Source organism: Metopolophium dirhodum, chromosome 7 (assembly GCF_019925205.1).
Source record: "Metopolophium dirhodum isolate CAU chromosome 7, ASM1992520v1, whole genome shotgun sequence".
NCBI lineage: Eukaryota > Metazoa > Arthropoda > Insecta > Hemiptera > Aphididae > Metopolophium > Metopolophium dirhodum.
The window spans coordinates 21,129,311-21,149,190 of NC_083566.1; the positions used below are offsets into that span (position 1 = coordinate 21,129,311).

The window sequence follows — 19,880 nt, forward strand, 5'->3', positions numbered from 1 at the left end:
CCAACTTTTCACGTTTTTCCAGGTCACCAAAACCATGTTTTTATGACCAAAGCCGAAGCATGTTTTTACGGTGGTTTTTTTCCAAGTAGAACATTTCTACTATGACGGCCTCTTAAGACACTTCACAGGTGCCCCATGGTACATGGAATTTTATTTTGACAAACGCTGTCTTCCGCAGCAATTTAAAGCTGCAATCAGTAAAGTTTGCAAAGATACACTGCAACCATCATTTATAATATTTCTTCCTTCTTATTACCCCGTTGTATAAAAAGAAAATAGTTCAAGAACTTGATATTCTGAAATTCTGTTACTGAATGGCCATATAAATATATAATAACAGCCTTATATAAGTTTAAGTGTAGGGTTTATGTGTACAACAAATTATTTATCAATATTATTATCTACTTGTTATTTATGTACATCAGTTACTAGATAGGAATATATTTTTGTAACAAAAATAATAGGTAATAGATTATTTTCAGAATCACAATATAATGCTCATTGAAAATTTCCACTAAATAATTAATCTATAGTCTTTTTAATTATTTTATAATAGTACAACATGCTAAATATATGAAACATGTGTAAGACCCTAGAACAATAGACTTAACCAATCATTTGCAATTATTTGAATTTAATAAATTCGTTTGGCAAGTTACATATAAAAAAGAAAAGAATTCGTTCCTTTGGAAAATGAACGAGTTCCTTTTTAGTTCCAAATAAAAGAAAAACTCTTATTTAATCATTAATGTTTTTTTTTCATATGCATACTTCTTTAGTTTTTAATAATTATAGGTACCTATATATTTTATAATTCTAGTTTGAGATTTTCTTCAAAATTAAATTGTTGGCCGACGTATGTCGACTGTCTTATCGTTTATTGTTATAATAATAATTATATTTTATATACGTACTCATTTCTATATAAATATTAACAAATAATTTTAAAAAATATTAACAAAGTGACTAATGAATAAGGATCACTAATTGGAAATATACATTATGCACATTAAAAAAAATATATCTTAATTTCAATTATTTATATAATATCTGTGTAAATTATCGGAACTAGAAAGGAACAAAAAATGTTGTTAATTTTCCTTGAAAAAAAGAATTCTTTTTTTATAAAAAGGAATTCATTCAACGTGCACGTTCTTTAAAAAGGAATTCGTTCCTTTCAAACACTGGAATTTATATAGAATATCAGAATGAAACAATTGAAAATTGTCAGTCCAATTTCTCTCGTAAATCGGGAAGTTGTCGTCGAAACTTTTTTTTTGGAAGAAGGACTGGATGGGGGTAAAGTGGCCAGTACCTTAATATTACTATTTATGTCATGGTCCACAGATGTCCATATAATCCCATTAAGGAAGAAATTCGGCTATTCTAAATTTTGAGGTCTATGTATAGAAGTGTAATATATTTCACTAATATTGACTATAAAAACGTGAACAACTTAATAAATAAATAAATTATTAATTGATATATTATTATATATATATATAATTAATTCATCAATTAATTAATAAATACAGAATTAACAAAAACAAATAATTGATAGAGTTATTTTATTGTTACATATAAATCGCAACATTTAACATACAATAATTATATACATCTTGTAAAAAAATGATACCATGTCTAAGTAATAAAAAAACATGATACAATTATTAACAAATAATTCAAAAACTAACAATTAAAAGTCAATAAATAACTGACTATTCTTAATAGAGTTGTAGATGCCTACATCCGTTATTATAACTTCAATAATTTAATATGAGCAGATAACATTAATACACAAAATACATATTTTATAAGTGTTGTAAATAAAGTAGTTGAATTATCACTTGTAATTTGAAAGTTCAAGTTCCTTGAACAGATGACGACAATACTGACTTCCAACTGATAATGGGTAATCACATTTTAATAATAATTTAGAATCACTCTCTGATACAGTTTCAAAAGCTATTAAATACTCTTGATCAAAAGCACCTGAAATAACAAATATTTTAACTAAGTAAATTTCAATAATAAATAATATTTATGTACATTGGGTAAAACAAAGCACATCAACAGTATATGATACCATTTCAATAACACAATAAGCCAAATTAAAGTTTTTTGAACACACAAAGTTAAAATACCAGAACTTAGAAGTTCAGTTAGATAAGGAATTCCAAAAAGCGATTTCAAGATATTGCTTTTGTAAAAAATCACTCCCAAATATAACACAGATAATTAAAAAATCTGTACGTTAGTCTAATGATCACTAAGAATACATTTTTTTTTTATTATTATATAAAAAAAGTTTTTAATTATTAATTTGATACTAACTAATATCAATGTTCTCACGACCAATAGCTGTAATCGTTAAAAATAGGATGTCCCTGTATAACGAATGACTATGCGTCAAATCATTGCCACGCAATTTATTCCTCTCGTGAGCTAACTTTTTGAGTGGATCTATTAGATTATTACGTCGAATGTTTGCTATAATTTTTGACATAACACTGAAACAAAATTGAAAATTAATTATTTTTATATTAAAATTATTGTTAGAAATTATGTAATATTTTCTTGATGCTGATTTTATTTGCAAAGATAATAATCAATGAGGGTTTTGACAAAAATCATAATAAAATTGTTACTTAATATGTAAAATTAACATTATTTAAAAATAATCAACGCCTCTTGGTTTGAATATAAATTCAAAAAAAAAAGTACATTATTTTTATTTTGAAATTGCTGTACTTAGATATTACTCACTTCTTAGGTACTGTATTGCGATCAGTGACCAAAGCACTAATCAAACAACTCTCCTTCGACTCTTCATCAGACCAGAATGCGTACATTGGAGAACCTAAATCGTCGTACAGTTTCGGATTGTCCCACAGAGTTGTTATTAACACATTGGATGAATCACACGCTGACCAAATATCATGAAAATCAATGATATCTCGATCGCCAAGTACGCAATTTGCGTTTAGACATAAACCAGAAATATGTGATGGTACTGCTATTCTTTCAAATACCCAAACCTTAGAAATAAAATGCAATCAAATTAAGATTATATTACAATTAAATGACTAAATTAATTAAAATTCTTTACTAGATTCCAATATATTATAGGATGTTCATCAGCAAACTTGGAGTGTATTAATGAAATGTCACCTTCGGCCACAAGAATTGACTCTAGTTCTTTGCGCAAAACAAGTGGATTTAAATAAGGAACTGTGATTGTGTCAGCTTTATACTCATTACTTGTTATTTCTGTAAACAAATTATTCACGAATAAAAAATATTAAATTGAGAAAATACCTAATTGCTTTATTAGTTCTGAAATAAACTAATTAAAATTGTATAATCATTTATCACTAATCACAATTATTCAAATAAACATATTCCATAAAATACCTCTTGCATTGTTTTCTGTTAGTAAATCTAAATTTTCTCGATTATTTTTGACGTTTTCGTCTGTTACATTGCTATTTTTTGATCGATAGTCAATCACATCTACAGTTAAAAACGGTACTACTTCCTTGATACATAGCCTGCATCTGTTGTAAAATGTATGAAAAAAATCTAGATATTTTGAACACAATTAATGGTTGGTTGGATTATTACTTTGTATTTAAATTAGAATCATCAGGAACCCAGCCAGACATTATTTCTTCGTCAAACATTAAACATCCACAGTTGTGACATTTTGAACATGTGGTCATAACAATTTCTAAAGCAACCAATTCAGGCGTATGACTAGAACGCCTATAAAGCTTTTCTTGGAATAAACTTAATTGTGATGAATCCATTGTTGCACAACCTAATTCAATATAAATTATGTATACATATAATATATATTATACACAAATACACAATACAGTGTGTAATTTAAGTAATTATTATGTTTTCGAAGTGAAACATTTTTGTACCAGAATTCATATTTGTAGAACTACTTTTCCTGTTGCCATCAGTAAAAAGATCAATTAAATTAGAACTCCAAGAATCTAAATGTTGAGCAACAGCAAGAGAAGATATCTCACTAGATATTTTACGTCTAACACTTGGCTCATTTGACTGTTGATCATTGTCATCTCCATTCCAATTGTCTTCTTCTCTTTGACATCTAAAAATTTTATAAAAATTAATGTAATTAAAACAATCTAATCAAATAATGATGAGTATTAAATATCATAATTTGAGTTTTCACAGTTGTAGAAAGTCTGTTTAAATATGGATACATTGTTGGTGTTAAATTAAAGTTAATTTATTTAATCCAATAAAAAAAGTTATACTAAACTGAACATAGTCTTTTATGGGGGTATTATTCGTGGATATTGCTTCTTTGATTTCATCAAATTTTTTCACCATTGTATTAGCGGCACTTTTCAAACTAGTTAACCCGCCCATTAGAAGCTCATTTGATTTTTTTCCAGAAAAACTTGATGAACTGAAAACATAACAAATCATTTTTGAATTGTAAGTACAATTTTTGTCCACGAGTAAAGTAATTTTCTAATGTAGGTAATAGTATAAAATAATTGTACCATTCTGAATAATATGAACAATATATTGTATATATTACATAATGCGCAACTTGGTGCTGCATAGATTTTCTACATATTCGAGTTACAATTCGTGACCAATGGATAATTAAATATTAATGTGAAATATGACGTCAATTGATACTTTACCTTAGATTGGTGAATGCATTTTCAATAATGTTGGTACCCATACGGAAGTCGGACTTACGTGGTAACGAAAATTTAGTCGGAGTATACTGACTGTAAATGTAAACAATAACTAAAACTACTACACAAAAAAAAAAATCTACAGACTATATATAAAAATAAAATAATATAGAACATTCTGCTATTGACTAATTTCTAATTAATAACTAAAATTCTGTTAATAAAATAAAAATCAATTAACGGAAAATGTATACATGCTTAACATTAGTATATTAGCTTAAGCTTCTGAATTTGAATGTTGTATAGTTATGCGCCCAAAGAGATTTCAAAGATACAACTAAATGTTTTTGATCCGCATATGATGATTTGATTTAGTCACTTAGTTGTACACAATTTTAAATTTCCGATCTTATAAATATTTTGTTAAAAGACAATCAAATAAGAATAAGAATAAATATAAGTATTACACAAACATTTTTTTTATTTTTACTTGATTGATTGTATGCATTTAGTTTGGAACAATTTTATATTACATAGATTGTTATTTTTTAATTAGTTGATTAATATATATAAGTTTTATCTTGCAAATTAAGTTATTCTATATCAGTATTTTGTTACTTACGAAAAGGGTATTTTAAATGCTGATCCTAAAGCAGACTTGATTGGACTTTGTTGGTAATCTTGTTCGTTAGCACTATGAGCTGGCATAGTGGAAGATCTTTGTATATGCTTTTCGACATTACCTACATCTTCACTGTATGTAGCACTACGATGCATATTACTCCACTCACGAAATAATACAGGTGAGCCACTACGGTCTAGTTCAATACCAGACCTTACCCTTGGAACCGTAACTGATATATTGGGAATAGGTTCTGATGGTTCTTGAAATGCCCCCAATGGATCATTTTCAAATACTGGAGTTCGCTGGGCTGGTTCAGCAAATCGATTAGGAGTACTTTCTTCATTTAGATTTTCTAGCGAAGATTCAAAAGACTTCAGACCATCAAATACAAGCTTCTTAGATATGCCATTTGACTTTTTAAATTCAGTTTGGTATTTAAGATCATTAAGATTTTTCAGAATTTGAGCATCATTACCAAAACTTTTAGAACTAAAAAAAAATATATACAATATATATTTATAAAAACTAGATTTATGTACAAAATATGTCTACTGACTAAATTCAGCTGTGATCAACTGATCAACTACTAACTTACCGTTTTAATAATTTCAGTAATTCAGATGATTTGTTATTGGATGAATTGTGAAGTGTATGATGATAATGATGATGTCTTCTTGGTGAAATTTGAAGACGAACTTCATCTGTTAGAGACCCACTACGGCCTCTGAAAAAAAATATTAAACTATTTTGCTTCTCTAATTAAGCAACTGACGGATGAGTTTTAAATATTATACACACATAAATCATTGTTTTACATTTTATTTGTTGAATCTTAAATATTTTGAATTTTGAATTTATAAAAGAAACAGATTAAGCATGAATACAAAAAAAAAAAAATTAAAAATTAATATATTCTATGAAATAAAAAAATTGATTAATAACATCAAACCTTAACTTTTTAATATTTACAAAAAAACCCTACATTTTACTTTAAACTAGACTACCAATGTTTATAAATAATAACCAATTCTCAAACATCTACTGTAAAATACTACTAGATAAAAAAAGATTACCTGATTAATCGCACTTTAATATATTCAAAAATACTGCTGATAATGGATAAAAAAAAATATTAAAAAATAATTTGTAAATACCTTTTTAAATCAGATTCACTTTCGATAGATATTGAATCACTATTTTGTTTTGAACAAGCTGAACTTGGTCTTGAACAAGTAGTAGTCATCAAAAGACCAGCGCTACTTTCAACTAAAAAAATACATTAAATTGAGCAAACAAAATTGAAAATTATAGTAGGTAAAAATAGCAGGTTTCACTATTGTTAATATGTATATCAACTCTTCCCCTATATTAAATTAAATGTTTTAATATTTACATAAATATAACTAGAATGTTCTTAGATATTTAATAAAACTTGTAAAAATGTATTTAATAGACGTTTAATTTTATGTTTTAATAATGTTTATTGGTTAATTTTTGGGATGGGTTCTTGAATTTATTGAACTCTTGTATACCTTAAACTCGGAGAACTTCAAAATCAAACAGTATAAAATAATTAAGTTTTTTATCGATACTGTATTAGTATCATAGTATTATTATTATTAAATTGTGTACCAAGAATTTTGATGTCTAATACTATAACTATTTAAGAGTTTAAACTAGATATATTTTTGTTTAACATTAAAATTAAATTCATAATTCAAAAGTTTGAGTAAAAATGGATTCCAGTTTGAGTTTGAGTCTATGAAAATTCATGTTCGATTCATCCCTATTTAATACTTACATTGTTGTGAACTCCATGATTGTTCATCTTCTGTAGATAAGGATATTTGTTTGACAATATTAGTAGGACGACTCCTCAACCCAAAATTTGATTCTACATTTATGGATAATTTTCTAGGTGCTGAAATTTAAAATTTAAAGTCTAAATAATAAATTTTGAATCAAAGTAATTATTTATGTATTACATTATTTTTCATAATATATTAAGATGTTTACTTTTTATATATGTAAACATGTATATTATGTGGTGTTTATTTTATAAAAAATGTTTATTATACATAGTTTATATTATAGTTTATACCAGGGATTGCTAATTTATGGCACCCGTGCAAGTTGACCACATTTTCATGGCACAAAAAAATATTTTTACTTAATTGTTTATTCACAAAATGATCTATTATTTCTAAAACATAAAGTCATCAATTATAAAAGTTAGGAAGTCACTGCTTTCAGACATAATATATTTGGTACTTCGAAAAAAAAGTGACTCGTTTCAAATAAACTCAATATTTGCGTCAACATGCATAGGTACCTGCCAAATATATGAGTTTATTTTTAACAATTAATTATTTTAAATCAAAACACAGCAATAATATAAGTATATTATTGAATGAAGCTAATGCTGATTATTTCATTAAAACATTAAGAAAAACAATATACACAACAGATAGTAAAATAATTTCAGAAAACTTTTTAATAACTCCATCACCCTGAGAAAAAATTGTTTATAGGTAGTAGGTACCTATGAACACATTATACTGGCACATGAATTTTTTTTTCAAAATATGATTAAAAAAAGTTGGTACCTGACTCAAAAAAGGTTTGCCAACCCTGGTTTATACTGGGTTACTAAAATAATTAATATCTATCAACTAGCAATATATATATCAGGGGTGGCCAAACAGTCGATCGCGGACAATTTAAAAGTCGATCATGTTAGAATTTTTTTTTAGGGACACGCGCACGAATTGAATTGTCGATAAGTTTTATCTGTTTAATTTTTATCTTTTAATCTGGTTTCATGTGTCAAATGTTTATGGTTCACGAATGTTCATTTCACTGTGTTCATTCGGTGTCTGTTCTTTAAAATTTATAATTATGAGTGCACATAAGAAACAAAAAACGTAACATTTTCATCAAAAATGAGAAATGGATTTTTTTTTACAATGTTGAAAGACAAGTGCATATGTTTGATATGTCAAATAACAATATCCACAACAAAAAAAGGTAATCTAGAAAGACATTTTAGAACTACGCATTCTACGCTCTTTGATGACCATTTGGAGCAGTGTCTTCAATTAGCAGTTAGCTACTATTCGCCAGATTATGACCAATTGGTCAACGACATGCAATGCCACACTTCAACAAAATAATATGTTAATTAAACTTATCTAATTAGTTTTAGAAATTATTATTTATTATTATATTATTTTTAGTAATTAGTAATTAGTTTATATTACTTATTGTATGTTTATATCCACTTTATGCAAGTATGTTTCTTAATAATTATAGTTATTCAATAATAAAAAAAATTTTCTATAAAAGTCGATTCCCAAAGGTGAAGTATATTTTTAGTAGATCATGACCAAAAAGAGTTTGGCCGCCCCTGATATATATATTATATAATAGGCTGACAAACCATCTCTGTTCAGAATCATTTTTCATATGCAATAATTTATCATTAAAATTGCCATGTATGTTATATTTCATATATGTCATAACCTAACATACGTAGGTAGGGCCTCATAAGCAAATTGTGCTGAGGCAACATAATATTTTATTATTTAATGTTGCTGCCGTGCTTTCGAGTAAAGTACGACTCCTGTAGTAGAGTTTATAAGAGTGATTGTGTAAGACAGTGTACAGGGAGAGCCAACTTCACAGACTTTGACAAAACTTAACACAACCTTTATAGTGATCTACACAATGACGACATATACTCGACTCCTATTTAACAGCAGGGAGTAGACTATAATCTTCTTTCCCCAATTGTTTATTTAAAAAATTAATAAATTTCAATACAGAAGGAGCTCCTCAAAATTTCCAATATATCCAATTTTAATTTTAGATATTCTTGATTAACGAATATAAAAAATAAAAATAACTATGTCTGATTCTATTCATACATAAGAATATACCTATAAAGTAACAATAGCTTTAAACTCCTACCTAACTTAAGAGGACGTCACAACCGCATGTGTTGTCTCCGTCTTACACACATACGACAAGGACAAAATGCGTTAACGCAGTCTAAGTAGAACTCGTTCTGTTTTTGTGTTGGAATAAAAACACATATAACAAAATTAAAAAATGACAATATTTAAGAAGTCTAGGCGGAGATTTTTTTTTTCAAATTTAAATTTTGTGAAGTTTAAGGTATTTTAAAAATGTTGAAATTTTTGCTATTTCTAAACGATATTATGTTATGTTATATTGGGTATAATAAAAAAACGCAACGGCTTGTCTTCAGAAATATTATCACAATTCAAATTTATAATAGGTGTTTTTACTCTAGAACCAAAATTGAGAGTTCTACTCAGACTGCGTAAACGCGTTTTGTCTATGTTGTACGTGTGTAAGACAGAGACAACACATGCGGGTATGACGTCCTCTTAATATTTAATATAATTTATATTATTTAATTATTTTCTTTTTCATTAATACAGAGAAAAAAATTAAATCCATTAATAATGGTAACTTTAAAAATTCAACACATTTTCATCAATTTCAGAAATACTAACAAAATATTTTTTTTATTAACTTTTTTTTTTTAAGGCACTAGTATAAAACTAAGATAACTTACCAGTTACAATAAAAAAAAAACACAAATATAGAATTAGCAGTACATCAGCAAGATATAAATATATAAAATTAACTATTTAAAATAATATTTTTATGATTACTTAGTAAGAAATACTAATAAAAATATACTAAGAAATAACTCACTATTTGATATTGAAGTATGCTTTTCTGTTGTAGACAAGCTTTCTAAGGAGGTATGGGAATTTCTATCCTCTTCCAAATGTCTTCTTTTTTTATTCTGGGCCCCGGCTTTCTTAAATAATGCTGCACTTAATACCACATTTCTATAATAAAATACAAATGGTGTAATTATATTATAAAGATTAGAGTTAATATTGATATATATTGTAATTTATTATTTAATATACCTTTATTTAAGGTAAATTTTCAAATCAAAATTGAATTATTAACATAAGTAAACACAGATACTTGCCTAAGTTTTTTCCATAGTAATTGACTAGGTGTTCTCAAATCAGATGGCCAAGTAGATTCTAACAAAGCTCTGTTATAAAAGCCATATGTTATTGCATTAGGATGAAGTCCACAACGTTTCATTACAAGTAATAGTTTTACAGCCAGCATGGGTTGATTGTAAATTCCACATAACTGCATCATAACCCTGTAGCAAACCTAAAAAACATAACAAAAATACAATAAAGGATATAACACAAAATAAAATGAGCTTATTAGTTATCAAGGCTAAGTTAAGTTTTCGATATCCAGATCTGTCTAAACAGAAATCGTAACAGATATGTTATGCTTATGATAATAGATCACATTTGAAAACATTTCTCATTAAAAAATTAATAATGAATTTTTATATTATTAATATATTATTAATCAAAATCAAAAATTATCAAAATAGTTATTTCATTTTCCACCATAACAATCAATAAATATTTTATTTTTATGTAAAATACTTAAAGACAAACCTCATCGGTCAATAAATGTACGCCAGTTTTTTGAAATTTATTTAATAACTCATATGCCGAACGTAGAGTAGATGTGGCACGGTCTTCTGATTGAAGAATATGACTTGGTAAATGAATAAACCACAAACTAGAAAAAATAAATCCCAATTAAGATTTATTATAAAACAGCTTACTTTATTTATGAATAACATTAAAGGATTATTATATATTTATAAAAAAAATTCTAAAGTTAAGTAAGCATGAAATTAAATTGTATAATAAAAAAAAAAAGGTAAGCAAGTGGGTGTCACTCTGCTGTACAGTAGGTTACAAGTGGGTCACTATAATGGATGGTGTTAAATTTGAATTCAATGATATAATATCATTGTATAAGAAAAACGATTTTGAGCGGTGACGGTTTGTCAGTGTGGATATTTTATATTATATTTATATTATTACAAGCTGTCCCACCCGGCGTTGCCCGGGCAAAAGTTACCTCAGGTGAAATACATTGGCAATATTATAACTTATAAGTATAAAATCAAGGACTCAAAAACGCATTAATTGTATATATATTATAGCTGATCCCGTTCCCTTTGTTGCACGTTAAAATATTATATACCAACTCTATATGATTCAAACTTTGTTTGACGGTCAGTCAGCCTATGATAGTACTAAGTATATTTGACAATATTATTGTGAATAAAGTAATTTATATATAAACTATTTACGTGAAACCTTGTTTTAAATTTTCAATCCTTATTTATAAAAAGTTGAACATTTTATAAATGTATAACTACAAAATAATTATTAAATTTTATATGTTATTAATTTCGTCAAAATGTGAACTTTAAATGCTTATAAAAAATATTTTTCAACCGATGAAGTAACAATATACCAGGAGTCTTGTATTAAATTTTCACGCATTTTTACAAAACAAATCCAATTTTATTGACAATTATAGAAAAAAATATTGAAAACTGAAAATGTCCATAAAAAGTTCAAAACAAATCAATATTTTTTGAAAATTTTATCAAGTATAGAAAATGTTAATATAAACAACCAGTGAAAATGTCATGTATACACGGTTATTTTTAATAAAGTTTTACCAAAAACCAAAATCGATTTTGCATAAAAATTCCCATTTTTAAGTGGTTTTTCTTGACGCTTTAGATAACTATTGGAAATTTTAAATTTTGACCTCCCAAATACATCAACTAAATTCACTTTTCCATTAAACAAGATACTGTTGAAGAAAATCGAAGCAGTTTTACTGCTCCAAACAGTGATAACCGTCACAAAAATTAAAAATTAAAAATAATTAAATACTAAAAACACACACATCATTTTAAAATACTAAAATCTCTCCGCTCATAATCTAACAGGTATGGTAGGGTCTGTGAATATTATGAATGGCAAACCTAGAAATATAAAATATAATAAAATAATTATCTTTCAATAAATATATGCTAAATAAATATTGTAATACATCTAAGAGTAATTAACATAATTATGATAATAATATTTTAAGATCATTATATTACCTATAACAAGTTCCCAGTATAAATTTAGCCCAAAGACTAGGAGATGTAGAATATTTACGGGCCAGTTTTTGAGCTGATTTAACTTCATGTTTGGTACGTCTAGCCATTGGACTGCCTGGAATTGGTAGATGTTCATCATTTTTTACTTTCAAATAATTTCTTGGCTCTTTACACTTTAATAATTCAGAATTTAGGATAAACCCATTCTAAAAATAAAAATAAATTTTTAGTAAATTCACAACTGATTTTAACTTTATATATATTATCGTATTTTACTTTGTAAGTATACAGAGTATCAAATGGTAAATCATTCATTTCTGGAGGCATTATGAACACAGTTCTTTCACTTTCACCACATGTGTCAAGTTCTATCAGTCTTGTATCATAGTTTTCTAAATCAATCTGAAATACAATTTTGAAAAGCTTAATTATTGAGAAAAATAAACTATTGGGTTTAATAATACTTTTTCTGAACACTCATCAAAAAATTCTAAAGCAGCATCCATGTTGGATACAAATGATCGTTCTTCAATAAATCTAATAAACATTTGAGTTTTTGTTAAAAGGGAATAAAATTTCACATTTGTCTTTTCTCTGGATTTTAAAAAACCTAAACATTCAACAGTACAACAAGCGTTAGTAAATAATAATGTCCATGATAATGAGTTGATTCTTCGATAATATATTCTTTCATTTATGGAATACCGAATATTATTTTATGTAACAATAGGGTTTGTGTAATAATTACCTTGCAAATCAAATAATGAACTTGTATCAGTTGCCCCAACAGTAGGTGCTTTAGTAATAGGTCTTAGATACCATCGATATCCTTTTAGTACAGACCCCATAAAACGAAGAAAAGCTTCCTGAATCTCTAATTCTAATTCATGCTAAAAATAAATATTAAATAGTTAGTATATTTAATAAAAAAAACTGTTATTTTCAATATATAAATCATAGTTTAGTAAAATACTTTGTAACATTTATAATTTTAGTAGAAAAAAAAAGTTACAAAACGATATTACCATTCTCAATTAAGATGTTTATTTTGTACATGTTATGATCCAAATAGTACTAAATATTCCTTATAGGTATGTAATTAGTTGTATATATATATGTATATGGATAAATACAACTATCATTCATTATGAATAAGGTAATTATTACATATTGTCTACATTACATACATAAATAAATATGTATCTCTTTAGAGTGTTAAATATGTCCATGAAAATATCATTATTTCACTTGTAATTTGATATGAGTATTTTCCACCAACAATATTTTACATTCAACATTTTTTTATTATAAATTGTATTACTATTTATGTGATTAGGGTGATTATTTTAGTAGTTATCATCCATTATCTTGAAAAGTATTAGTTTTTAAAATCTTTTTTTAGCAACATAATTTATGTTTAATACTTTTATGAATGACAGCATACATTTTAAACTTTTAAACTTTTTTGCTAAGTATTTTGATATTTTTATGTCTTTAATTTTTTTGTTATAGTATGTCTAACTTTTAAAAGATAATTACCAAGTTAAAAATTTAATATTTAAAATCATACAAATCTAAAAAAATACATTTTAATTTGTTAATTTTTTTTAGAAGAAGTGTTATTTATCATGGAATTTGTATAGCTTTTAAATTTTTTTTTAAGTCATCAACTTACAAAACCTAGTTATAACTAATTAATTACTCTTTAAAAAGTTTAATTTTTTACATCAGGATATCAAAATATATTCTGTTTTGTAATATGAAATATTTTCATAAGTATTAATAGTTATTGAAATAATGAATATCTTATGACAAAAGAGTCATTCTATAGAAGTATATTCGTATCATATTCATAAATTATCAGTTCTGTGTTCATACTTAATGACCTTGCACACATGATTTTTTTTTTTTAATAAAATATTGTTAAATACTTAATAGATTAACCTATTTATGTACAGAAATATAATGAAATATTTCTGGTGGAAAGGAGAAGGTGGTGGGTATTATCACTGTTGCATATCTGAAAAAGAATGTTTTAAAAAAATAATCTTTGTGGCCCATTAAATAAGAAATACATACATAATGAAATGAGAAAATATACTAGGTGATCAATTTAAGTATCTCATTATCTCAGTTTTAACTTTTAAAAAAATATTCTTTTACATAATTTGATGGTATTATAAAATAACATAAAAAAAAAATGATACTTTTTACAACTATCATATATTTAAGATCCTTGTTAACTGTCAAGTTGAAAACATAGCTATTTAGAATAAAAACATACAGTTTTGATTTTATATTCCGAAGCAAAATATTTTTTGGATTATTTAGATACATAAACATCAAATGTTGAACAAGAAATTGTTACGAGTATTTAAAGTTAAGATAAACAGAGAGGTTGACCAACATTTTACGGAATACTCACTAAGAGTGCGACTACTCTAATCATAAAAACTTACAATGCTTGTAATAACTTTTGAAATAATGTTTGATGATAATTAAATGGAACCCCTTGTACAACAATTTATAGTCCGATATTAAGTTGTTATTAACCTTATATTTATAATACTAAAGCTATTTGATACTTATTTTTAAGTACTGAAAAACAGTAATTTCTTATTCAATTCTATTGTAAATAATAATAATAAATTAACAAATAATATGTATTATACTATTACCTCTTTCCGTTTTTTCAAAAAATCTCTATCAATATTAGTTTCTTCAATACTTTTGTTGCAAGTAGCTTTATAGGTTCTTTGGAGATCATCAAGTTTTTCATTGAGTTTTTCTAAAGTATTCTTTAATGTCCTTGTTGGTTTTTTAGGAAGTAGTTTTGCTGTTAAATGTTTCTTATCTTCACAACTTTGTAATAATTTAATAAATTAAAAAATGTATGTTATTAATTGTACAAAATTAAAATAATATTCTTACAGTGTAATAGTGTTAGTATCCAGATCCACACAAGTTACATCTGTGGGTGGCTCATATAAATCAAAAAACCTTGAATCAACTCCAATCAAAAATGGTAATGGAGCGTGTAAGACTTCAGCCAAACTAAGGGGACATAATGGAATATATGGACATTGCCATTTAAATGGAAATATCAGCTGAAATTTGTTTATGACTATTATTATTTGTTACATATTTTTTATTAGCGAAAGTACATAATTAATTATTGTAATATTAAAATTAAAATATTTTAATTAAATTTATTTACCGTGGAAACTGCTTCTGCTACTGCTGTAAGTACATTTGGTCTTAAAGAATGAATGAGAAGTTTCTGTTCCGTTAAAGCACACAAAAGTAATAGAAGACAATTATCAGGATGTAAATTCATAATCATTTGATGAAAACCGGCACCACTATAAATATATTATTGAATTTTATATTAATATACAAACTACCAATAAATTAATATAATATTTTTACTTATTAATTATAATAAAACAAAACTATATATTTTTTTAAACTCTTAAAATTGGAACATACAGGTTTAATAAAAGAATTCTATAAAGTGTTATATTATAAAATATAATTGTTGTAACTTTACTTGATCTATATAAAATATAAACGCAATCAAGAGATTTATGTTATTAGGAGCTAAATATTTTTTTTACTGTAATACATAAAATCAACTTAACATGATAAAAAAGTAAAATTAAATGTCTAACCTGTCTGAAATAACTCAATTAAATTACCTTCTAGGAATGGGTAGGTCTTCTGGTTGAGTTAATATAAGCTGAGTATCCGTTGATAATTGTACAAGTATCTGCGGTCTTTCTGGAGAAGGAAATGGTACTTCATCCACCAAATGTGTTATATATCTTTCAATAGGTATGGGTATTTCATCATTGAGTGAAGTCTTTAATAAAAACATTAAGAATTTTTGAAAAGTATCGAAAAAAGGCCAGTGTGACAAGACGCACACACTCTTGTTAGCATGTAAACTGATTCCTTTTTTTAACTCATTCGAATCTTTTAAACCTAATAATTTTTGTTGATCAATAGAAAGTTTTCCATTAAACTTTTCATAAAAAGTAATTGCTGCGCCATATACCTAATTAGAACAATCAATTTAATATTAAATATTATATTTAAGGTTTTTTCTTAAAGAAACTATTGTTTAATCTTTAATTGCATACTTTTTCTGAGGCATCGCTAACAGTTAAAACAAAAGTTGAAAAAATAGGATCTGGTTGAGATGCTTCATCTGGCCATGCTTCAAGTGTGGCTCCCATTGGTAAACAAAATAAAGCTACTGAAGGCAGAAGATGGAAGTAATTTCTATCTGTCTTAGGATATCGATCAGTAATAACTACAAAGCATTATACAAATCACCAAATTATTGTTAAATTAAGATTTAGAAATAAATATAAAATAAGTATTTTTTACCTGGTTTATAGGTAATAGACTTCGGCTTCATAACAGACTTTTTGTAGCATAAATATACATCTGATCCAACCATACCTTTATTGAGATTTTTGTGTATTAGACAAAATGCATGAGGTGGTGTTTCTCCTCGGCTGGTTATAACTACGCATACATGTGATACAGCTAAAATATTACATGGTGCAGTAGGTGATGCTCTTCGATAAGTTATAAAAGTACGAGATGATGTAGAGTTATTGATATTTGCTATTTGACCACTAACACTTGTTTTTAAAACTTTAGCATCATGCAATACCCTTTCTTTGCCATCATACATAATACTGAAAAAAATCCCACACATTTACACAGAATATAAAAGTAAAAATGTAAGATCTGAAAAAATTAATTCTTTTATAATGTAATTTATATTTTATAATATTATATTATACTCAGGCCAATTGTTGTTGTTTTAGACATATATAAGTATGGGTTTACAGTTGTGATAATTTTTTTATCTTTTACGTATAGCTATGTCCGGGAGTAGGCCTAAAAGCCTAGTTCGGTCGCCTATTTGGCAGAATTTCTACTTGGGCACCTGTAGGTTTCTGCTATACCCGGTTGGGGGATGGCGGTCTCACCGTCCAAACAGTTGCCTACCCAGAGAGTGATGCTGCCCGTGGCTGGGATTCGAACTGGCGACGGTGCACATAACAACTGACGCCATAGTCCGGTCAGCCACTCCGTTCCCCAGTTGTGATTATTTCCCCGATGTGTGTGTGTTCGCTATAAGGCAAATTTTGTACACAACATGCTTGAGCACCTCTTTAATTATTGTAAAATTATTTTGAGTATTCAGGTTATTAATATATTAGATGATGTTTATGTCTGAAATGATATCATGCCTCACATCTGTAGCTTATACATTTTTATAGACATTAAATATTTAAAAGGTTTAACATTATCCTATATTTCAAATGTACCAGTTGACATTTTTATTCAAATAGTGATATCAGATTCCATTAACCTTTTTAATGCTCACATACTATTACGTCCAAAACATTTACATCTTTCACTGCTCCAGACGTAATATTATGTTCCTGTATTATATAAATATAATATTATCATTTGCCAGTAACCGTACAACTTTAGGAAACCTTGGCTTGCATTATTTTAAACTTAAACAATTAAATTATATAGTTTTAAAAATTTAAAAATTTAAATTAATTAATAATTTATTTTACGTAGCATACACAGGTTGCAGTGCATAAATAATGTAACAATGAAAGGGTTAAGGTAGTTAAATAACAACTTAAATTAAAGAAATACTAATTGTTTAATAAGGGTAATTTGAGGAGTAGGATATATTATCAATAAAGATACCTAGTAAAATGTTTTTAAGAATTCAACTTGCAATAAAATTATAAGGAAACAAATATATTTATAATACAAAATATAACAATTAAAGTATAAATAATAATGATGATATTAATTTATATCTTTAATTACCCAATATCGACAATAGGAGGCTTATTACGTCCACGCTGGTAACATAAAAATACTTCTGGACTTCTTAGACTTCCGTGATTTAAATCTGCTACTAGACCTAAAATTGAAATTATGTTAGGTTGATTCAAACAATTAAGGGTTGAATCGTAGACTCACCAGTAGGAGTTGTCTCTATAAGTGTATAACCAGGAGGTACTTTTTCACCGAGTGAAGGAAACACTATAGCTAAATCGGTAATTGGTGGTAAATCAGAACATAAACTTTGCTTTAGATGGGTAGAGTTAGAATCATCTTGGGATTGTTCATCAGATGCTCCAACTACTACAAAATAATCAACTACTCTTCGTTCTTCCATAATTACTGAAAAATAAATAACATAAAAAATAGTTATTTGTTTTAAGCAACATAATAAGATATTTTATACCTACAGTAAAATATTACACAAAAATCATGAAAAACAAAACCCAATACAGCCTTGGATGATCCAAGGTGATTTTGCAATACAAAATATTTAGTTACCTACTTTTTATGATAGAAGTAAAAAATAATATATATGTACAGTATTATATGTCAATATTAATTATTTATTGGTTCGAATCGTAATATAGAACACGGTCCATGAGCAACTGCAGCCATCGCGGTGCAATTGATATTAATTTAAAAACATTAACACATTGTTACAACTTTCCTCGCAAAAGTAAACACAACCCAGACAATCTGGAGAGTGGAGAAAAACATTCAATGATATTATATTATATAGGTAGTTGTAGACTGAATGAAAATAATAATATTATACCATAAAATATTATAGATAAGTATACGAACCTATTGTTCATTAACAATTCAATTGATAAATTGGTTTTAACTTCAGTAGCATGGTTTATGATAACAAAAATGATAAAGACACGGAATGTGTATAAATATAATATCAGGGGTAGGACACTTCTCGGCGGCGGGCTGATAATAGAGAATCAACCACTGCAGGTCCGCAGTAGGGGCATGATCTGGGAAAATATGAAATCTTAACGTTTTCATTTTTGGTAGCACTGAATTTGCCATGATACCACGTTTTATTGTTATCTCTATTATATTAACGTATCGGAATTTTTAAAAATAATTCTATATTAATAGTTAATACCACTTTTTATTTATTTTTGTAATTTAATTGAATCAATATGAATGAAATACCTGAACATGTATTCACATAGTCGGACATGTTATTTTATTTCAATTTTTTTAAAATCTATGGTAAGTAGTAACATAATTAAGGTACCTAAAAATAAAAAAAAATTGTATTTATAATATTGTATTAAATATTTGTATTTGTATTCAAATACTTAGTGAGTAATCGCAAAGGGCATTTTTATACTAGTATTTTAAAAGTATTTTTAATACTACTTTATTCCAATACTAGTATTAACTATTAGTTGTGTCCTGATGTCCGGTGAAGAGTTAACTCATTGTTTTAAAGCAATTAAATTAAAATAGTACATTTTATCGTATAAAAGTATGCCATATTTATTTTTCGTGTATTAATGGTCAAACTGTTAAATGAACTGGCCCTACTGCGGACCTGCAGTGACTGACTCAAGCCTTCGTCCTATGCTGCCTGTATAAATTTTGATCAGTGTCCATT

The 19,880-nt window shown here is 26.7% G+C and overlaps 1 protein-coding gene across 6 annotated transcripts; it reads right to left on the reverse strand.

Annotated features, from left to right (window-relative positions):
- Positions 1 to 1,551: 1,551 nt before the first annotated feature.
- LOC132948684 (DENN domain-containing protein Crag) lies at positions 1,552 to 19,041 on the reverse strand. 6 transcript variants are annotated; one of them, XM_061019271.1, is made up of 29 exons: positions 18,768 to 19,041; positions 18,401 to 18,604; positions 18,245 to 18,341; positions 16,763 to 17,079; positions 16,513 to 16,685; positions 16,069 to 16,427; positions 15,588 to 15,732; positions 15,302 to 15,477; positions 15,049 to 15,232; positions 13,119 to 13,260; positions 12,835 to 12,980; positions 12,647 to 12,772; positions 12,371 to 12,576; positions 10,848 to 10,974; positions 10,349 to 10,545; positions 10,060 to 10,199; positions 7,115 to 7,234; positions 6,468 to 6,579; positions 5,909 to 6,037; positions 5,311 to 5,802; positions 4,692 to 4,781; positions 4,298 to 4,447; positions 3,930 to 4,123; positions 3,625 to 3,820; positions 3,415 to 3,557; positions 3,110 to 3,270; positions 2,767 to 3,038; positions 2,335 to 2,510; positions 1,552 to 1,992 (listed from the first exon to the last, which is right to left on the reverse strand). In XM_061019271.1, the coding sequence occupies exons 2-29, from the start codon at positions 18,597 to 18,599 to the stop codon at positions 1,844 to 1,846; spliced, it is 5,118 nt and encodes a 1,705-aa protein (XP_060875254.1). In that variant the 5' UTR covers positions 18,600 to 18,604; positions 18,768 to 19,041; the 3' UTR covers positions 1,552 to 1,843. The 6 variants fall into 6 exon arrangements, with proteins under 6 accessions (XP_060875254.1, XP_060875256.1, XP_060875253.1 ...); XM_061019273.1 differs by having other exon boundaries at positions 18,764 to 19,041; XM_061019270.1 differs by having other exon boundaries at positions 18,673 to 19,041.
- Positions 19,042 to 19,880: the final 839 nt, after the last annotated feature.